Here is a 15,413-nt window from a genome sequence, read left to right on the forward strand (position 1 = left end):
GAGGCTGAGGTGGGAAGATCTCACTTGAGTCCAGGAGTTTGAGACCAGCCTGGGCAACATAGTGAGACCCCGTTTCTTTTCTTTTCTTTTTAAAGGCCAGATGTGGTGGTGCACATTTGTAGTTGTAGCTACTTGGGAGGCTGAGGCAGGAGGATTGCTTGAGCCTGGGATTTGAGGCTGCAGTGATCTGTGACTGCACCACTGCACTGCAGCTTGGTGACAGAGCAAGACCCTATCTCAAAAAAAAAATAATCTAAAGGTAAAATTATCTTTATTTCTTGGAACATAGAGGCAGTGACAGCACGTTGGAGTTTTAGAGCTTCATGGATTCTTTTCAGATTTTAGGTTATAGAGTCTTCATTAATTCAACAAGGGAAATGGAAAAACGGGGGAAGTTCCTGCCCTGATTGTACTCACTTTCTAACGCAAGGATTCCAACAACAAGCAAGCAAAGCAAGCACATATATGCTGTGTCAGATGGTGATGAGTGTCTAGAAGTAAGGGTATTCCTGGGAGAACACAGAGAGCAAGCAGGTGAGGGAACGCCTCTGTAATAATAAGATGACAGTTGAGCAGACATCTGAAGAAAGCCAGGGAGTTGGCCATGCTGATACATTAAAAAAAAAAAAAAAAAAAAAGGACATTCCAGACAGAGGGATCAGCAAATGTCAACATCCTGAGGCAGGTTCCGTCAGGCAAATCACGTTCAAGATGCAACAAGGAGACCAGGGTGGCTGCAGCAGAGTGAATGAAGGGGAGACTTGGGAGAGATGAGCTTTAAAAGGTGAAGGGTGATCAAATGGAGGAAGTGAGGGAGGCAGACTGCATCTGGGTCCAGAGCGATGGTGGAGGAGGGCGTGTTGTACGTGTATGGCAGGAGGGTGTACAGAGAGATGGACAGATTGGCTAAAATCCCTAGTGGGAATTAGAGCAAGTCACCTACCTTTTTGTCCGTAATTTCCCGGGGTAAGTTTGCAGAGCAGCACCCCCAAGACCTTGGCTGCTGAGATATTAGATAAAGAATTCATGAGCTAATTGTCTCCGCCAGAATTCTGTGAGGCTGCTGATTGTATCTCCGCAAAGATGAAAGGGCAGACTTGGCTGCGACTCATCCATACTGTGCAGAGCCTTCAAAAGCTCTGAGCTTCCTCAAGGCACTGCCATTGCCTCCCTGCTGGTCAGTAGCAGCCCCACCTCTTCCCTGACCCCAGCCGTGTTAAGAGTCCTGTTGGGGAGGCAGGGGCTCCAAATTTGCTTTTTCTGTTTTCACAGCTCTCAGCCTTTCCTGGGCTTAAAATCTGGTTACTGAAACCAAGCCAGCTCTGGTTCAGGACAGGCCAGTAGGTGATCATGCTTCTCCCTCCTCCTGGAACAGCACCTTCCAAAAGTGGAGGAATGCTGTCTACCTGGGATGGTTCCTTCAGGTGCCCTTTTCCAATGGGCTTGATTTCCTAATTCACACCTTTCCCAGTCCCTACCAGTTTTTCTCAATCTGCCTGCTTCCAGTAACTCTGAGAAGAGCAGATACAAGGCTCCAGTCCTCTTCTCTTTACTCTGAGGGGCCCTTCCCATGGCTAATAGAACAGGACTTCCCTGCCCTCCTCATCACCAACCCCACACTGAGCCCTTCTGTTGCAGTTAGCCAGGACTGTCTCCTTCCCTACCTCCCCGGCTCTACTAAAACTACAAAATTTAGCCAGGTGTGATTGTTTTTACATGTCAAAAGCCTCCCTTTGGAGGAAGTACATGTTGATTACTTACTGGCCTCCCTGAAGGCGGTTGGCTACAGCTTAGCAAAAAGCAGCAGCACTGCACCCCACTTGTCTCAATGGGTGAGGATGGGTTTACCAGAAGTTGGAGTTGAGGGGGTGGGGGGGTTCTGTTATTTCCAAGAAGAGCAGAGCAACTTCTAGGCCAGTGTCTGTAGTACAGGGCACCAAAATATTTATTTGGGGACCAGAGGCCTCCTGGAATTATTATTAATCACTGGTGCTGCAGATGCCCTCCTGATGGTTAACTGGAAAATAGACTTATTTTCATGCTGTCTTGCTTGGTCAGCTGATTATAATTGATTGTCCTCTGTAGACAGAAAAGGTGGGGAAATCTCTTCTTCCCCATAGGAGATGTAGGGAGCCATCTGCCTATGCAAACTGTGCAGAAGACAGACCTGAGCCTTCTGTCACCGAAGAGAGTCCAGTCCCTGTATGCGCTGTCTTTTCAAGATTGAGCAGGCCACGCCCTCATATCAGGGTTTCCCTCTATCAGTAGACCCAAAAGACCCTGTTTTTCTTGGGATATTAGAGTAAGGAGTTATATTAACTAGGATAGAAGCTAAGCTGCTGGACCAAGGAGACCCCAAAATATAATGACTTCAACAAGACATTTGTTTTCTCTCAGAGTAATCCAAAGGCAGGTGGCTCAGGGGTGTGAGGTGGCTCAGTGATCCTCAGCGTGAGGCTTCTACCTCTGGCCCAAGGTGATTGCCGCAGCTGTGGTCCTCCTCCAGCCAGCAGGAAGAAAGAAAAGGCCAGGGGAGCCCCACATCCATTTTGGTTTTAGGAGCATTACTTGAAGAACCCATGTCACTTTTTTTTTTTTTTTTTTTTTTTTTTTGAGATGGAGTCTCACTCTGTCACCCAGGCTGGAGTGCAATGGTGTGATCTTGGCTCATTGCAACCTCCGCCTCCCAGGTTCAAGTGATTCTTGTGCCTCAGCCTCCCAAGTGGCTGGGATTACAGGCACACACCACCACACCTGGCTAAATTTTGTATTTTTAGTAGAGACAGGGTTTCACCGTGTTGGCCAGGTTGGTCTTGAACTCCTGACCTCAAGTGATCTGCCTACTTTGGCATCCGAAAGTGCTGTGTTTACAGGCATGAGCCACGTCCCAGGCCTCAAATAACATATATCACCTTCCAGTGGCAAGAGCATATGCATGCAAAGCTGTGAGGTGGCTGGAGAATGTAGGCTCTAACTGGGCATCTAATTACTTAACCAATAGGAGTCATATCTTTTTTAAGCAGGGGAGGAGTAATATTGGAATATAGCAATTTCCAGGACAACACTGGTTTTCAAGGGATAGGGCATTTGGTTTTCACCCTTAGGGTACAAGTTGTCACACTGATTCAGATGGGGATGAAGGGTAATGGTGGCTAAACAAGCATTTAGAGGGTAGAGATAGGGATGCTATTAACAAATGTCCAGCAATGAATGGGATAAGCCCTGAATCAAATAATTGTTCTGTCTAAAAGGCCAGTTGTGGATTAGTGAGAAATAGTAGGCTGTGGCATCTAATCCTAAGTCTGAATCCTTGCTCTTAGTTTTAACTTTATTCCCGGTAGAGCATATTGAAATCACTAGAGCTCCAAGAGACAGCTCTCAACACAACACAACTCTCAACACCTTACTCATTTCAGTCTCACCCCACGTGCTTCATTCAGGAGTTAGGTAGTTGCTGCTTCTGCAATACTTCAAGGAGGGCTACCTCGTGCTGGATTCCCCTCACCAGTTACAACACACCTTCCTCAAAGCCTAAAGTGACATAATGGCTGCTTGGCCAGATGAAGAAAAGATCCTCTCTGATCTGTCAGAATTCCTAAAGGCATTTAGAGACCCATTAAAAGGCCCTTTGCTGATGGGCAACCTGGGGAAAGCCACAGTTGCTTTCCTCCCCCTGTGGAGTCCACCTGAAGCTGAATCAGAGCCTGAAATAAACTTTTCGGATGATGTTAGTGCTTAGCAAAGGCAAACAGAGAAGGACTTCCACACCACAGCAGGGCAGTGGCAGGGGGTACCAGAGGTAGTTCTCCTCGCTGGTCAGTCCCCAGAGCTTCTTAATTCTGTAAAAGATGCTGCTTGAAGAAAAGCATTGTGTACAATGCTTAGCTTCATGCAGCCTCTGTGAATCACAGGTTGCACGGAGCATTTACCCACCCTTCTGGGAATGTGGAACCAACCCCTGTGTTGTTATTGTTGTTTTAACCATTCTCAGGATCCTATCTTGCTCTTAAATCTTAAAATCAGGCAGTTGAAGAGCTTTACCCTCATCAAATTGAAAATCCTTTCATCAGCTATTTACTAATCACTGACGTACCCACGAAAGTGAGTACCCTCGAGGACGAGTCTAGACGTCTTAAATCCTTAAACCCTTTGGCTGTTACAAAACTCTGCAGGGAACCCTTTCTTGCTAAGAGTTAACTTATCGAGGTGTCGCCCACAAATTTTCCACTTTCTACTTTGTACTCACTGCCAAGTTCTCATTTCTTGAAGGAGCTAAATTAAAGCTCCAAAAAAGGTAAGCCACCTTTCAAACAAGCATCTCTTCCCTTCCTTACCCTAGTTGGCCTTTTAAGCTTACTTCTGAAAGTTCTCAGGGAAGCAGACATTTTGTCCAGAAGCCATAATATCATCTCAACCAGATTTCAAAATGGAGGGACAGCACCATGAGAACCCATGTGGCTTGGACAGATAATATTGTCCTTAGGGAATACACAGTTAGAGAGAGAGGTCAAAGTGAAGAACTTCCAGGTAATGACCTGGGCTTTGACTCAGCCACCTCCATAATTCAGACTACCCTAGAGTCCAGGCTGCCTCCTGGGATGTGTGAGCTGCAGGATAGTTAAACCTCTTCAGTTGTGCATGTACCCTCAGCCCACTCATAATCCTCATTCCTCACTAGTTTTCTATCTTTGTGGAGGCTAGTCTGTATCATGTCCTCATGTATGGAGAAATTGCAGTAAGAAGCCCCCTTTAGGCTACCTAGTCATGACTGGCTGCACTTTAAGGGCCAACCCTTAGCACTTACCATTTTACCAACAGTCATATGAAGCATTATTTTTATTCACCAGATATAAATAGTCCTCTTGTCAGTAAACCCACACAATTTCTCTTATTAAAAATATTGCAGAATTCGAAACAGAAAACCAAATATCACATCTTCTCAGTTACAAGTGAGAGCTTAACATTTGGTATGCGTGGACAAAAAGATGGGAACCTTAGACACTGGGGAGGGAGGGAGTGGGGAGAAAAGGCTGAAAAATTTACTATTGGATATTGTGTGCACTATATGGGTGACAGGATCAACAGAAGCCCAAACTTCAGCATCACACCATATACCCTGTAACAAACATGTACATGTACCCCTGAATCTAAAATAATTTTTTAAACCTGCAGAATTCATGTAACTTCAGACATAACCACCACCCCACCTCTGCACAGATCAAATAAGATCAAATACTTGATCTTACTGTCATCCACCATTTTATCTGCTACCTCTGAGGGGGCTATGACTGTTCCAGTTATAGATATGGCAAAAAAAGTACAATGAAATAAGGCAGTGTGTTACACTAGCGTATGTGACTCATATACAGCAGAAAGAAAGCATTTAACAACAACAAAAAAAGAAACCAAAGCAGGTTTTCTGATCATTCTTTCTACTTTTCTATTGTATCAAGGGTTCTCAGCTCTGTTTGGACATTAGAATCACCTGAGTGATTAGAATGTTACACCTTAGAATCACCTGAGTGAGTGGCATGTGTTTAAAAATAATGATGCCTGCGCCCCACCTAGACCAATAAATAGAGTCTCCTAGAGATGGGGCTTAGAATATGAGTGTCTTTTAAAGGGACCCCAATGAAATTCTATTTACAGGCTGGGTTGTAATTACATACATATGGTACTTGTCATATTAGAATTGCTTCCTTCCCTCTTTTTCTCCTTGCCTTCCTTTCTCGCTTCAACAAACACTTACTGAGTAGCTGTTACAAGAGAATACTTACGTTTTTGAAGTGGGGGACATGTAGACAAATATGTGCACATGTGTTTCGGTAGCTGGGCACACACAGTTTGGTACACACATAATTCACACACATGTTGGGTAGCAACATGGCAGAGGACAGGGGGAGCCCAAAGCATGCACGGCAGATTCCACCTAAGAGAGGGGTGGGGGTTAGTTGGGAAAGAATTCTCAGAGGTGATGCTTTAGCAATGGTGTTATTTCATTTCCTCTTTATTCCAACCTCTTTCAGTATTGTGAGACCAACCAAAATAGGATGCGCCCATTGTGTTGGTTTGGGTTCTCCCTGAGAGCAGAGGCATATTAGCTTGCTAGGGCTACCATTAAAAAGTTCCACCGAATATGCAGTTTAAACAACAGAAATCTATTGCCAGTTCTGGAGGCTGCAAGTTTGAGATCAAGGTGTTGGTAGGACTGGCTCCTTCTGAGGGCTGTGAAGGAAGGACCTGCCAGGCCTCTCTCCTTGGCTTGGAGATGGCCATCTTCTTGTTCATGTGTTGTTCTCCCTGTTTAGATATGTCTGTATCCAAATTTCCCTTTTTTATGACACCAGTCATATTCGATTAGAGCCCACCCCAATGACCTCATGTGATCTCATTACATCTACAATGACACTATTTCCAGATAAGTTACATTCTGAAATACTGGGGCTTGGGACTTCAACATATGAATTTGTGGTGGGGAAAGGGTGCAATTCAACCCACCACAAGAGGCTTTTCGAAAATCCTGAAGCAAGAAGGCTGAGAGTCTCCCACAGGATGAGCTTGAGATAGAACACGGACACGGGTAACATGCATAGAGCTGCCCACAGCTGTGCTGCAAGTGGGAGGACTGAGGCATCATCTAACATGCTGTTAAGAAGGCAATTTCTTCAGAGATGCTTTATTTCCACACCATTTCCCTGGCCTGGACTGTGCTTTCTTTAGCATGCTGGCCCCCCAGGGGAATTGGAAAGACTGACAGGGTTAATGTGGGTCTCCATAATACTGCCAGATACATAGTTTAGCCAGCAGGTTAGTGATTGAAAACACCTTCAATGGGATTAAAACCCTTCAAGATATTTCAAATAGCAGCTACCTGCTGTGACAGCGGTAGGGACAATATGTTATTAGAAACACCGCCTTGCTGGCAAATAAGCAGATGAAGTCTTCCAAACCCAATTAGCAAAGGCTAAGATTTTAAAAATAAAAAGTGGATGATGATTGAAAATATAGTCATGTATTGCTTAACAATTCTGAGAAATGCATTGTCAGGCGATTTCATTATTTGGTGAACATCACAGAGTGTGCTTACACAAACCTAGATGGCATAGCCTGCTACACACCTGGGCTATATGCATATAGCCCGTTGCTCCTAGGCAACAAACCTGTGCAACATGTTACTGTACTGAACACTGTAGGCAATTGTAACATGATGGTAAGTATTTGTGTATCTGCACATATCTACACATACAAAAAGTACAGTATTATAATTTTATAGGATCACCATTATATGCAGTCTGTTGTTGACCAAAACTGAAATGTCATTATGTGATGCATGACTGTATGTGCTCAATAGAACCTCTTAGGTATAGATTATAGTGGATAATCTAAATTAATTCACCAAATATGATTTGAGCATCTACTGTGTTCCAGGGATTATTCTAGGTGCACATCAGTGAAGAAACAAGAAAAAATCCTTGTCCTCTTAAAACTCAGGTTCTAGATGTAACTTGTTACCCCTGGCACATATTTATGGGTGTCATTTAAATGATAATATTAAAACCCATCAAAATGAATATTTCAGACAAGAAAGAGGATATAGCCAATAAAGCATTTTAGAAGGAACTACTAAAAAATATTGTGTTGTTTTTTCAGTGGTAAGTCTATGAATGATTTTTCTTTCCTACTTGTCTAGATTTTTCACATTCTCTTTAATAGGCATATATTACTTTCGTATTGAAAAAACTTTAAAGAAGAATGAAATCCAAGAGGTTTCTTGTCTAGATAAGTTTTACAAAATGTGCTCCTAGCAGGCGTAAACTTTGAAATTAGACTGCCTCGGGTTTCAATTTCATCACTGCCCCCTTATTAGCTATGTGACATTGGGTACGTCACATAACTTTTTAATTATATAAATTACAGTGTCATGATCTAAAGAATGGGGGTAACGTGCTAACCTCAACCTCCCAGAGTTGTTAAAAGATAAAATTCAACATAGATAAGCAGTCTTTAAACTGTGTTCCACCCGTAGTAGGTGCTCAATATTTGCTAGATTGAATTGGGAAAGTCCCACTAAGATCAAGCCTAGCACTCTCGTGCAATATAGTGAGAATATAAAATGGTACTACTACCTTGGAAGAGCAGTTTAGCAGTTTCCTGAAAAATTAAGCATACACCTAACATATATTCCAGGCATTTCACTCCTAGAGACTTACCAAGAAGAATGAAAGCTTATGTCCATACAAAGATTTGCACACTAATAATCACAGCAGCTTTATATATGGGGCATGCTAAATGAAAGAAACTAGACATGAAATAGTATATACTATATAATTCTATTTATTAAAAAGTAGAGAAAATGCCAACTAATCTGTGGCATCAGAAAGCAATTCATTGGTCGCTTTGGGTTGGGGTAGGCGATGGGAAAGGGAAAGATGGAAGGATTATGAAGCATAAGTTGGAAACTTGGGGTGATGAATCGGTTCACTATTTTGAATGAGGTGATGGTTTCTGGGTGTGCCAAAGCTTATGAAATCGCACATTTTACACCAGAGGCAGAGGCTCATGCTTGTAATCACAGCACTTTGGGAGGCCAAGGTGGGCGGATCACCTGAGGTCAGGAGTTAGAGACCAGCCTAGCCTGGCCAACATGGCGAAACCCAGTCTCTACTAAAAATACAAAAATTAGGCAGGCATGGTGGCGCGTGCCTGTAATTCCAGCTACTTGGGAGACTGAGGCAGGAGAATCACTTGAACCTGGGAGGTGAAGGTTGCAGTGAGCTAAGATTGTGTCACTGCACTCCAGCCTGGGCAACAAAGTGAGACCCTGTCTCAGAAAAAAAAAAAAAAAGAAAAAGAAATTGCACACTCTATATATAATTTATTTATTATGTGTCAATTTTACCTCAATAAAAAATGTTTAAAAAAATCAATCTCAAGAGGAAGGCAAAGTCTATCACCTTTCTTAATCAGTCTTAGACTTCCATAAAGGGAACAGTGAATTAGGTGACCAGTTGATGGTGAGAATCCAGATGAGATTTTCCTGTGAGCCGTGAAAATGGATTCACAGCAGGGGGAAGAGATTTAAATTTCTCAGTGCAGCAAGTCTGAAGTTATTAAATTTTTAAAGAATGGTATGGATTTCTGTCTAGAGCCAAAAGACAAAGCTATAAGACAGGGTGCTACATTTCTTGCCTGTCAAGAACTGATGTAGCAAGCACAGAAACATAAAATGCCTCATCAAAAAATTAATGCCCCCATATTCGGGAGGCTATTGTATCTGGGTGACAAATTTCAGATGGTAAGGAGAGATGCAAATGTAAACCATGTGTGTTGATTTTTTTTAACTTCTTAAAGATAAAGCAGTGATACTGATGTCACCCTTAAATATAAGAGTCAATGTAGAATTTTTATTTTCTTTGTAGGTTAACAATGACAAATCACAAAACCCAGAAAACAGCAAATCAATTTCAGGGCCAAACTAAAGGACTAGATAAAATGGATTAATACCTCAAAACCCAGAATCAGAAAGAGAGAATTTGTGCTGGAGGATTAAAAGATGTCATTTTCATTTCAGTCTTGATTGGCACCTGGGTATGAGCTCTAGCAGCCCTAAGATAGAAGCAACAATTCCAAGTTGTTTTGCTAAATGTTGTGAGACACTGCACATTTGTGGGATAGTTTACCATTGTTTAAAATTTCTTTCAAATTTTTTGTTTTAAAAATGACTGGAAAAAAAATTTAACACGATTTTTTCTCTATTATGTTATTAAAGGATATTGTTTTTCCAGGTCATTTTTGATTTGGTATGGAATAATTGCTCATGCCCTAGAGTCATGCGGTAAGTTTTGTTACTGCCTGACTGGCTAAAGTGGGATGGGAGAAGCTAGAATCGTAGACCTGAGAGTTAAAAGGAACCTTGAAGAATATCCAATAAAATTATGGCAGCCAAGGATGGCTCACCAAACCACAGAAACAAGGCCATGTGTAGCCAAGCCCTGTAACGTTAGTTTAAAAGCTAAACCATTATGCAATACTTAAAATGAGGGTAGGTCTTCAGAAAGGACTGTGAAGCTTGGGGGAATACAAAACTGAACAGAGAGGGGCTTGGAGAATAAGACAATGGCTCTACCTTTCACAGATTTTACCTACATACATAAACCCCAAGAGAAAGAAGAGTAACATTGATTGAACACCTGCTGTTGGCTTTGCGCTTAGAAGCCACTATAATTAAGTTAACATGTGTTCCCACAGAATATATGCTGTTGTATCCACAGATAACTCTAACAACAAGGTCCTCAAGTGAAGGACGTAAATGCTATAAGAAAAATACAAAGGACTCTCTATCTGGTGAGAGTATGACACTTCCCTGCCTTAGATATATGGCTCGCATTTTAATATCCTGTCTCTGTTTCTCTCTTCCCCTTTTTCTAGGTATCCAGATTAGTTCCTTTACTCAAGCTGATCTGACTTCACGAAATGTTCAGTATGTCCATTCTAGTGAGGCTGAGAAACATTCAGATGCCTTCAGCTTTACACTGTCTGATGGAGTCAATGAGGTAGGTGAGGCACTGGACTCCATCCTTGAAAAGTATTGATTCCTCTCCATCTTCTTTGAATGGAGTAGGCAGAGTGACTAGTGAGAGGAGAGCTTCATTTTCCTCTGCTCTCAGTCAAGGGATAGGGGCAGCCTCTGTAGCCACCTTGGCTCTTGCCCAAGAGAACTCACTCTGGGGCTCCTAATTATTGACTTGTGCCAGCAATGTGTGAAAGAGAAAAGTAGAGAGCACCTACCTTGGACTTGCTGGGTAGGTGCTAGGGACAGGTGTCCCACCTGCACTTTCCTGCCATTCTAGGTGACTCAGACTTTCCATATCACTCTTCACCCTGTCGATGATTCGCTGCCCATCATACACAACTTAGGAATGCGGGTGCAGGAGGGCGTGAGGAAGACCATCACAGAGTTTGAGCTTAAGGCAGTGGATGCTGACACGGAGGTAAGAGCACTTCTTCCCCTGGGTTCTCTGGCTAAATGAGAGGCTGACCTGGTGGCAGCTATCACGTTGCAGCTGAGCATCCTGATGGTAGGGAGGAGCTGTAAGGTGAGTGCAAGCATCCTTGAAGGATTAAAAAACAGAAGATACCAGGGCCTTCTGGAAAAGAAAAACAAATGCATTTGAGATCAAATTGTTTTTAAACCCTATCTGAGAACCTAAATACATTCATCCTCTCCCTTGAGTACATGTAACAATCCTTTTAACATGCTGATTTTGTATTGATTTACAGAAAACCAGGTAGATGACATTTTACCCAATGTTATTATTTCCCATTAGCGTGAACAGGGATTTTCTATACCTATATACCCTTTTCTCCCTTTCAACTCCGTCATCCAGACTTCTCTGATGGCAACTAATAGATATAATTTGAGCCTCCTCAAAGACTAGGCTTTGTACAGTAAAACAGGGCATGTGGAGACTAAGCTTTTATTCTCATGCTTCCAGATTAAAGCATCTCACATTCTGATATGACTTAGCTCACATAAACTCATACTGCCACACTTATTAATTAGTTCTATGTATCCCCTTCTCTGTGCCAGCACTCATTGATTGATTGATTCTTTCATCAAATATTAATTACCTGTGAGGTTCTAGGCTCTGCTGTAGATGCTAAAGACAGGGCTGTAACAAAACAGATAAATTTGCAGGCTTAGAGAGTCTACTATCTTTGGGGGAAAGACTTACTAGTAAAGAAAGAAGGAACATATTATATCAGATACAACAAGTGCTATGCAGAAAAATAAAGGGAGATGAGGGAGACAGAGATTGATACATATGCTGCTTTAGAGTATCCAGAGAAGGCCTCTTTGAGGAGGTCATGCTTTAGCAAAGACATTGTTAAGCAAAAGGGCAAGCTATGCAGTTATCTGGGAGAATTCACTCTTCAGACAGGGGAACCAGAAATGCAAAGGCACTGTGATCAAGTGCACTTAGACTCTGGGAATAACTGTAGCAAATGTGGCAAGAGGCCAAGAGGCTGGAACCCATTGAACAGGCAGGAGAAAAGAATGAGACCAGAGAAGAACCCTGGGACTAGGTCACAGAGGGCCATGCTGGCCCAGGTTAGGCCTTGGCATTTTGTTTTAAGTTGATAGGAAACCCTTGGAAAGCCTTGGGAAGGATTTTATGCCTCTTTTTCTTTCTGCAGGTCACTAGAGAAGCAGTAATTAAAAATGAGAAGCTAGCTTCTGTTGTGATGCATATGAGATTCTGTATATAAGAGTTTTGGGTAGATGTATGGGAAGGAAATGAACAGTTTAAAAAGGTCTATTTTCTTTTGTGTTGGTAGAGGTTAAAAATTCAGGCTTTGCCCCATGACCTGAAGAGACGAAATTTAAATGTTTTGATCTTACAACTGAAGGTACCAGAATATAAGTGCAATTGTAGCAAACAGTATGGTCATTCTCTTTAGCTCTATCTTTGGTGTCTGTAAAGAAAATACAGTCCTTACTTTATCAATGTCTTTGGGTTCTACTACCCTTGATCAGCAATTGGGCATCACTCACTCTTTTGGTTTCTGTTATGAGCTTCCCTCCCCTCTGGTATTTTGCCTTCCGGACAGGCCGAGTCTGTCACATTCACCATCGTGCAGCCTCCACGCCATGGCACCATCGAGCGAACCAGCAATGGGCAGCATTTCCACCTCACCTCCACCTTCACCATGGAAGACATCTACCAGAACCGGGTCAGCTACAGCCATGACGGCAGTAACTCCCTCAAGGACCGGTTCACCTTCACTGTTTCTGATGGGACAAACCCCTTCTTTATCATTGAGGAAGGGGGAAAAGAGGTGAGGGGTGAGGACACTGGAGGAGGTAGCCTAGCACTGCATGGCAGAGGCAGAACATGGATTTTTACATCAAGCATACCATTGTTTGAGTTCTCGTTCTACCAGTAGCTAGTAGATTGGCCTTGGGCAAATTACATTTCTAAGCCTCAGTTTTTCATCTGTAAAATGGACAGTAATTATCTGCTTCAAATAGTTGGTTTAAGGATCCAAGGAGGTAATCCACATAAAGTGCTTAACACCATTGACAAACAGTGCTCAATAAATGGTGATAGTTCTTGTCGTTAGCACTACTGTTATTTCTTTTTTCTTTTTGCCCATTCTTTACTCCTCAATTTTTCTTTCATCTGGTTTTCAAATAATATTGTATATCTCTAGATTGTTTTTCTCTTTTTGGACTAGGTCCCCTCAGCCTAACCAGAGTTTCTCAGTCTTTGAGAAATAGCAGTGGATAAGAGTGTGGTTTTTACATCCAAAAATGTATTGATTTTTTAAAATAATTTTTTATTTTTAATTTTTGTGGGTACATAGTAGGTATATATATTTATGGGGTACATGAGATGTTTTGATATGGGCATACAATGTGTAACACTCATATCATGGAAAATGGTGTATCCATCCCCTCAAGCATTTATCCTTTGTGTTACAAACAATCCAGTTACTCTCTTTTAGTTATTTTAAAATGTACAATTAGTTTACAGTCCCACCAACAGTGTAAAAGTGTTCCTATTTCTCCACATCCTCTCCAGCACCTGTTGTTTCCTGATTTTTTAATGATGGCCATTCTAACTGGTGTGAGATGGTATCTCACTGTGGTTTTGATTTGCATTTCTCTGATGGCCAGTGATGATGAGCATTTCTTCATGTGTTTTCTGGCTGCATAAATGTCTTCTTTTGAGAAGTGTCTGTTCATGTCCTCTGCCCACTTTTTGATGGGGTTGTTTGTTTTTTTCTTGTAAATTTGTTTGAGTTCATTATAGATTCTGGATATTAGCCCTTTGTCAGATGAGTAGGTTGCAAAAATTTTCTCCCATTCTGTAGGTTGCCTGTTCATTCTGATGATAGTTTCTTTTGCTGTGCAGAAGCTCTTTAGTTTAATGAGATCCCATTTGTCGATTTTGGCTTTTGTTGCCATTGCTTTTGGTGTTTTAGACATGAAGTCCTTGCCCACGCCTATGTCCTGAATGGTATTGCCTAGGTTTTCTTGTAGGATTTTAATGGTTTTAGGTCTAACATATAAGTCTTTAATCCATCTTGAATTAATTTTTGTATAAGGTGTAAGGAAGGGATCCAGTTTCAGCTTTCTACATATGGCTAGCCAGTTTTCCCAGCACCATTTATTAAATAGGGAATCCTTTCCCCATTTCTTGTTTTTGTCAGGTTTGTCAAAGATCAGATAGTTGTAGCTACGCGGCATCATTTCTGAGGGCTCTGTTCTGTTCCATTGATCTATGTCTCTGTTGTGGTACCAGTACCATGCTGTTTTGGTTACTGTAGCCTCGTAGTATAGTTTAAAGTCAGGTAGCGTGATGCCTCCAGCTTTGTTCTTTTGGCTTAGGATTGACTTGGCGATGCGGGCTCTTTTTTGGTTCCATATGAACTTGAAAGTAGTTTTTTCCAATTCTGTGAAGAAAGTCATTGGTAGCTTGATGGGGATGGCATTGAATCTATAAATTACCTTGGGCAGTATGGCCATTTTCACGATATTGATTCTTCCAACCCATGAGCATGGAATGTTCTTCCATTTGTTTGTATCCTCTTTTATTTCATTGAGCAGTGGTTTGTAGTTCTCCTTGAAGAGGTCCTTCACATCCCTTGTAAGTTGGATTCCTAGGTATTTTATTCTCTTTGAAGCAATTGTGAATGGGAGTTCACTCATGATTTGGCTCTCTGTTTGTCTGTTATTGGTGTACAAGAATGCTTGTGATTTTTGTACATTAATTTTGTATCCTGAGACTTCGCTGAAGCAGGAAATCAACATGGCACATGGATACATATGTAACAAACCTGCACATTGTGCACATGTACCCTAAAACCCTAAAGTATAATAAAAAAAAAAATGTACAATTAAATTATTTTTGACATTAGTCACCTGTCATGCTAGCAAAAACTATGCCTTATTCATTCATTCTAACTTTTTTTCCTTACCCATTAACCATCTCTGCCCCCTTACTACTCTTCCCAGCCTCTGGTAACCATTCTTCTCTCTCTCTCTCCATGGGTTCAGTTGTTTTGATTTCTAGATCCCATATATAAGTGAGAACATGTGATGTTTGATTGTGCCTGGCTTATTTCACTTAATGGAATGACCTCCAGTTCTATACATGCTGTTGCAAATGACTGAATCTCATTCTTTTTTTATGGCTGAATAGTACTCCATTGTGTATATGTACCACATTTTCTTTATCCATTAATCTGTTGATGGACACTTAGGTTGCTTCCAAATCTTGGCTATTGTGAACAGTGCTGCAACAAACATAGGAGTGCAGATATCTCTCTGATATACTGATTTCCTTTCTTTTGGAGATATACCCAGCAGTGGGATTGTTGGATTGTATGGTAGCTCTATTTTTAGT

At 41.8% G+C, this 15,413-nt stretch overlaps 1 protein-coding gene across 1 annotated transcript in view; it reads left to right on the forward strand.

Moving 5' to 3' along the window:
- Positions 1-15,413, forward strand: part of FRAS1 (Fraser extracellular matrix complex subunit 1) — a 458,426-nt gene that overhangs the window by 369,402 nt on the left and 73,611 nt on the right. Inside the window, exons 48-50 of the mRNA XM_030819038.1 lie at positions 10,429-10,553; positions 10,851-10,991; positions 12,613-12,840. Of these exons, the coding sequence (XP_030674898.1) occupies positions 10,429-10,553; positions 10,851-10,991; positions 12,613-12,840 (494 nt within the window). The remainder of the gene's footprint in view (positions 1-10,428; positions 10,554-10,850; positions 10,992-12,612; positions 12,841-15,413) is intronic.

The sequence above is a fragment of the Nomascus leucogenys genome, chromosome 9 (genome assembly GCF_006542625.1).
Source record: "Nomascus leucogenys isolate Asia chromosome 9, Asia_NLE_v1, whole genome shotgun sequence".
Taxonomy (NCBI): domain Eukaryota; kingdom Metazoa; phylum Chordata; class Mammalia; order Primates; family Hylobatidae; genus Nomascus; species Nomascus leucogenys.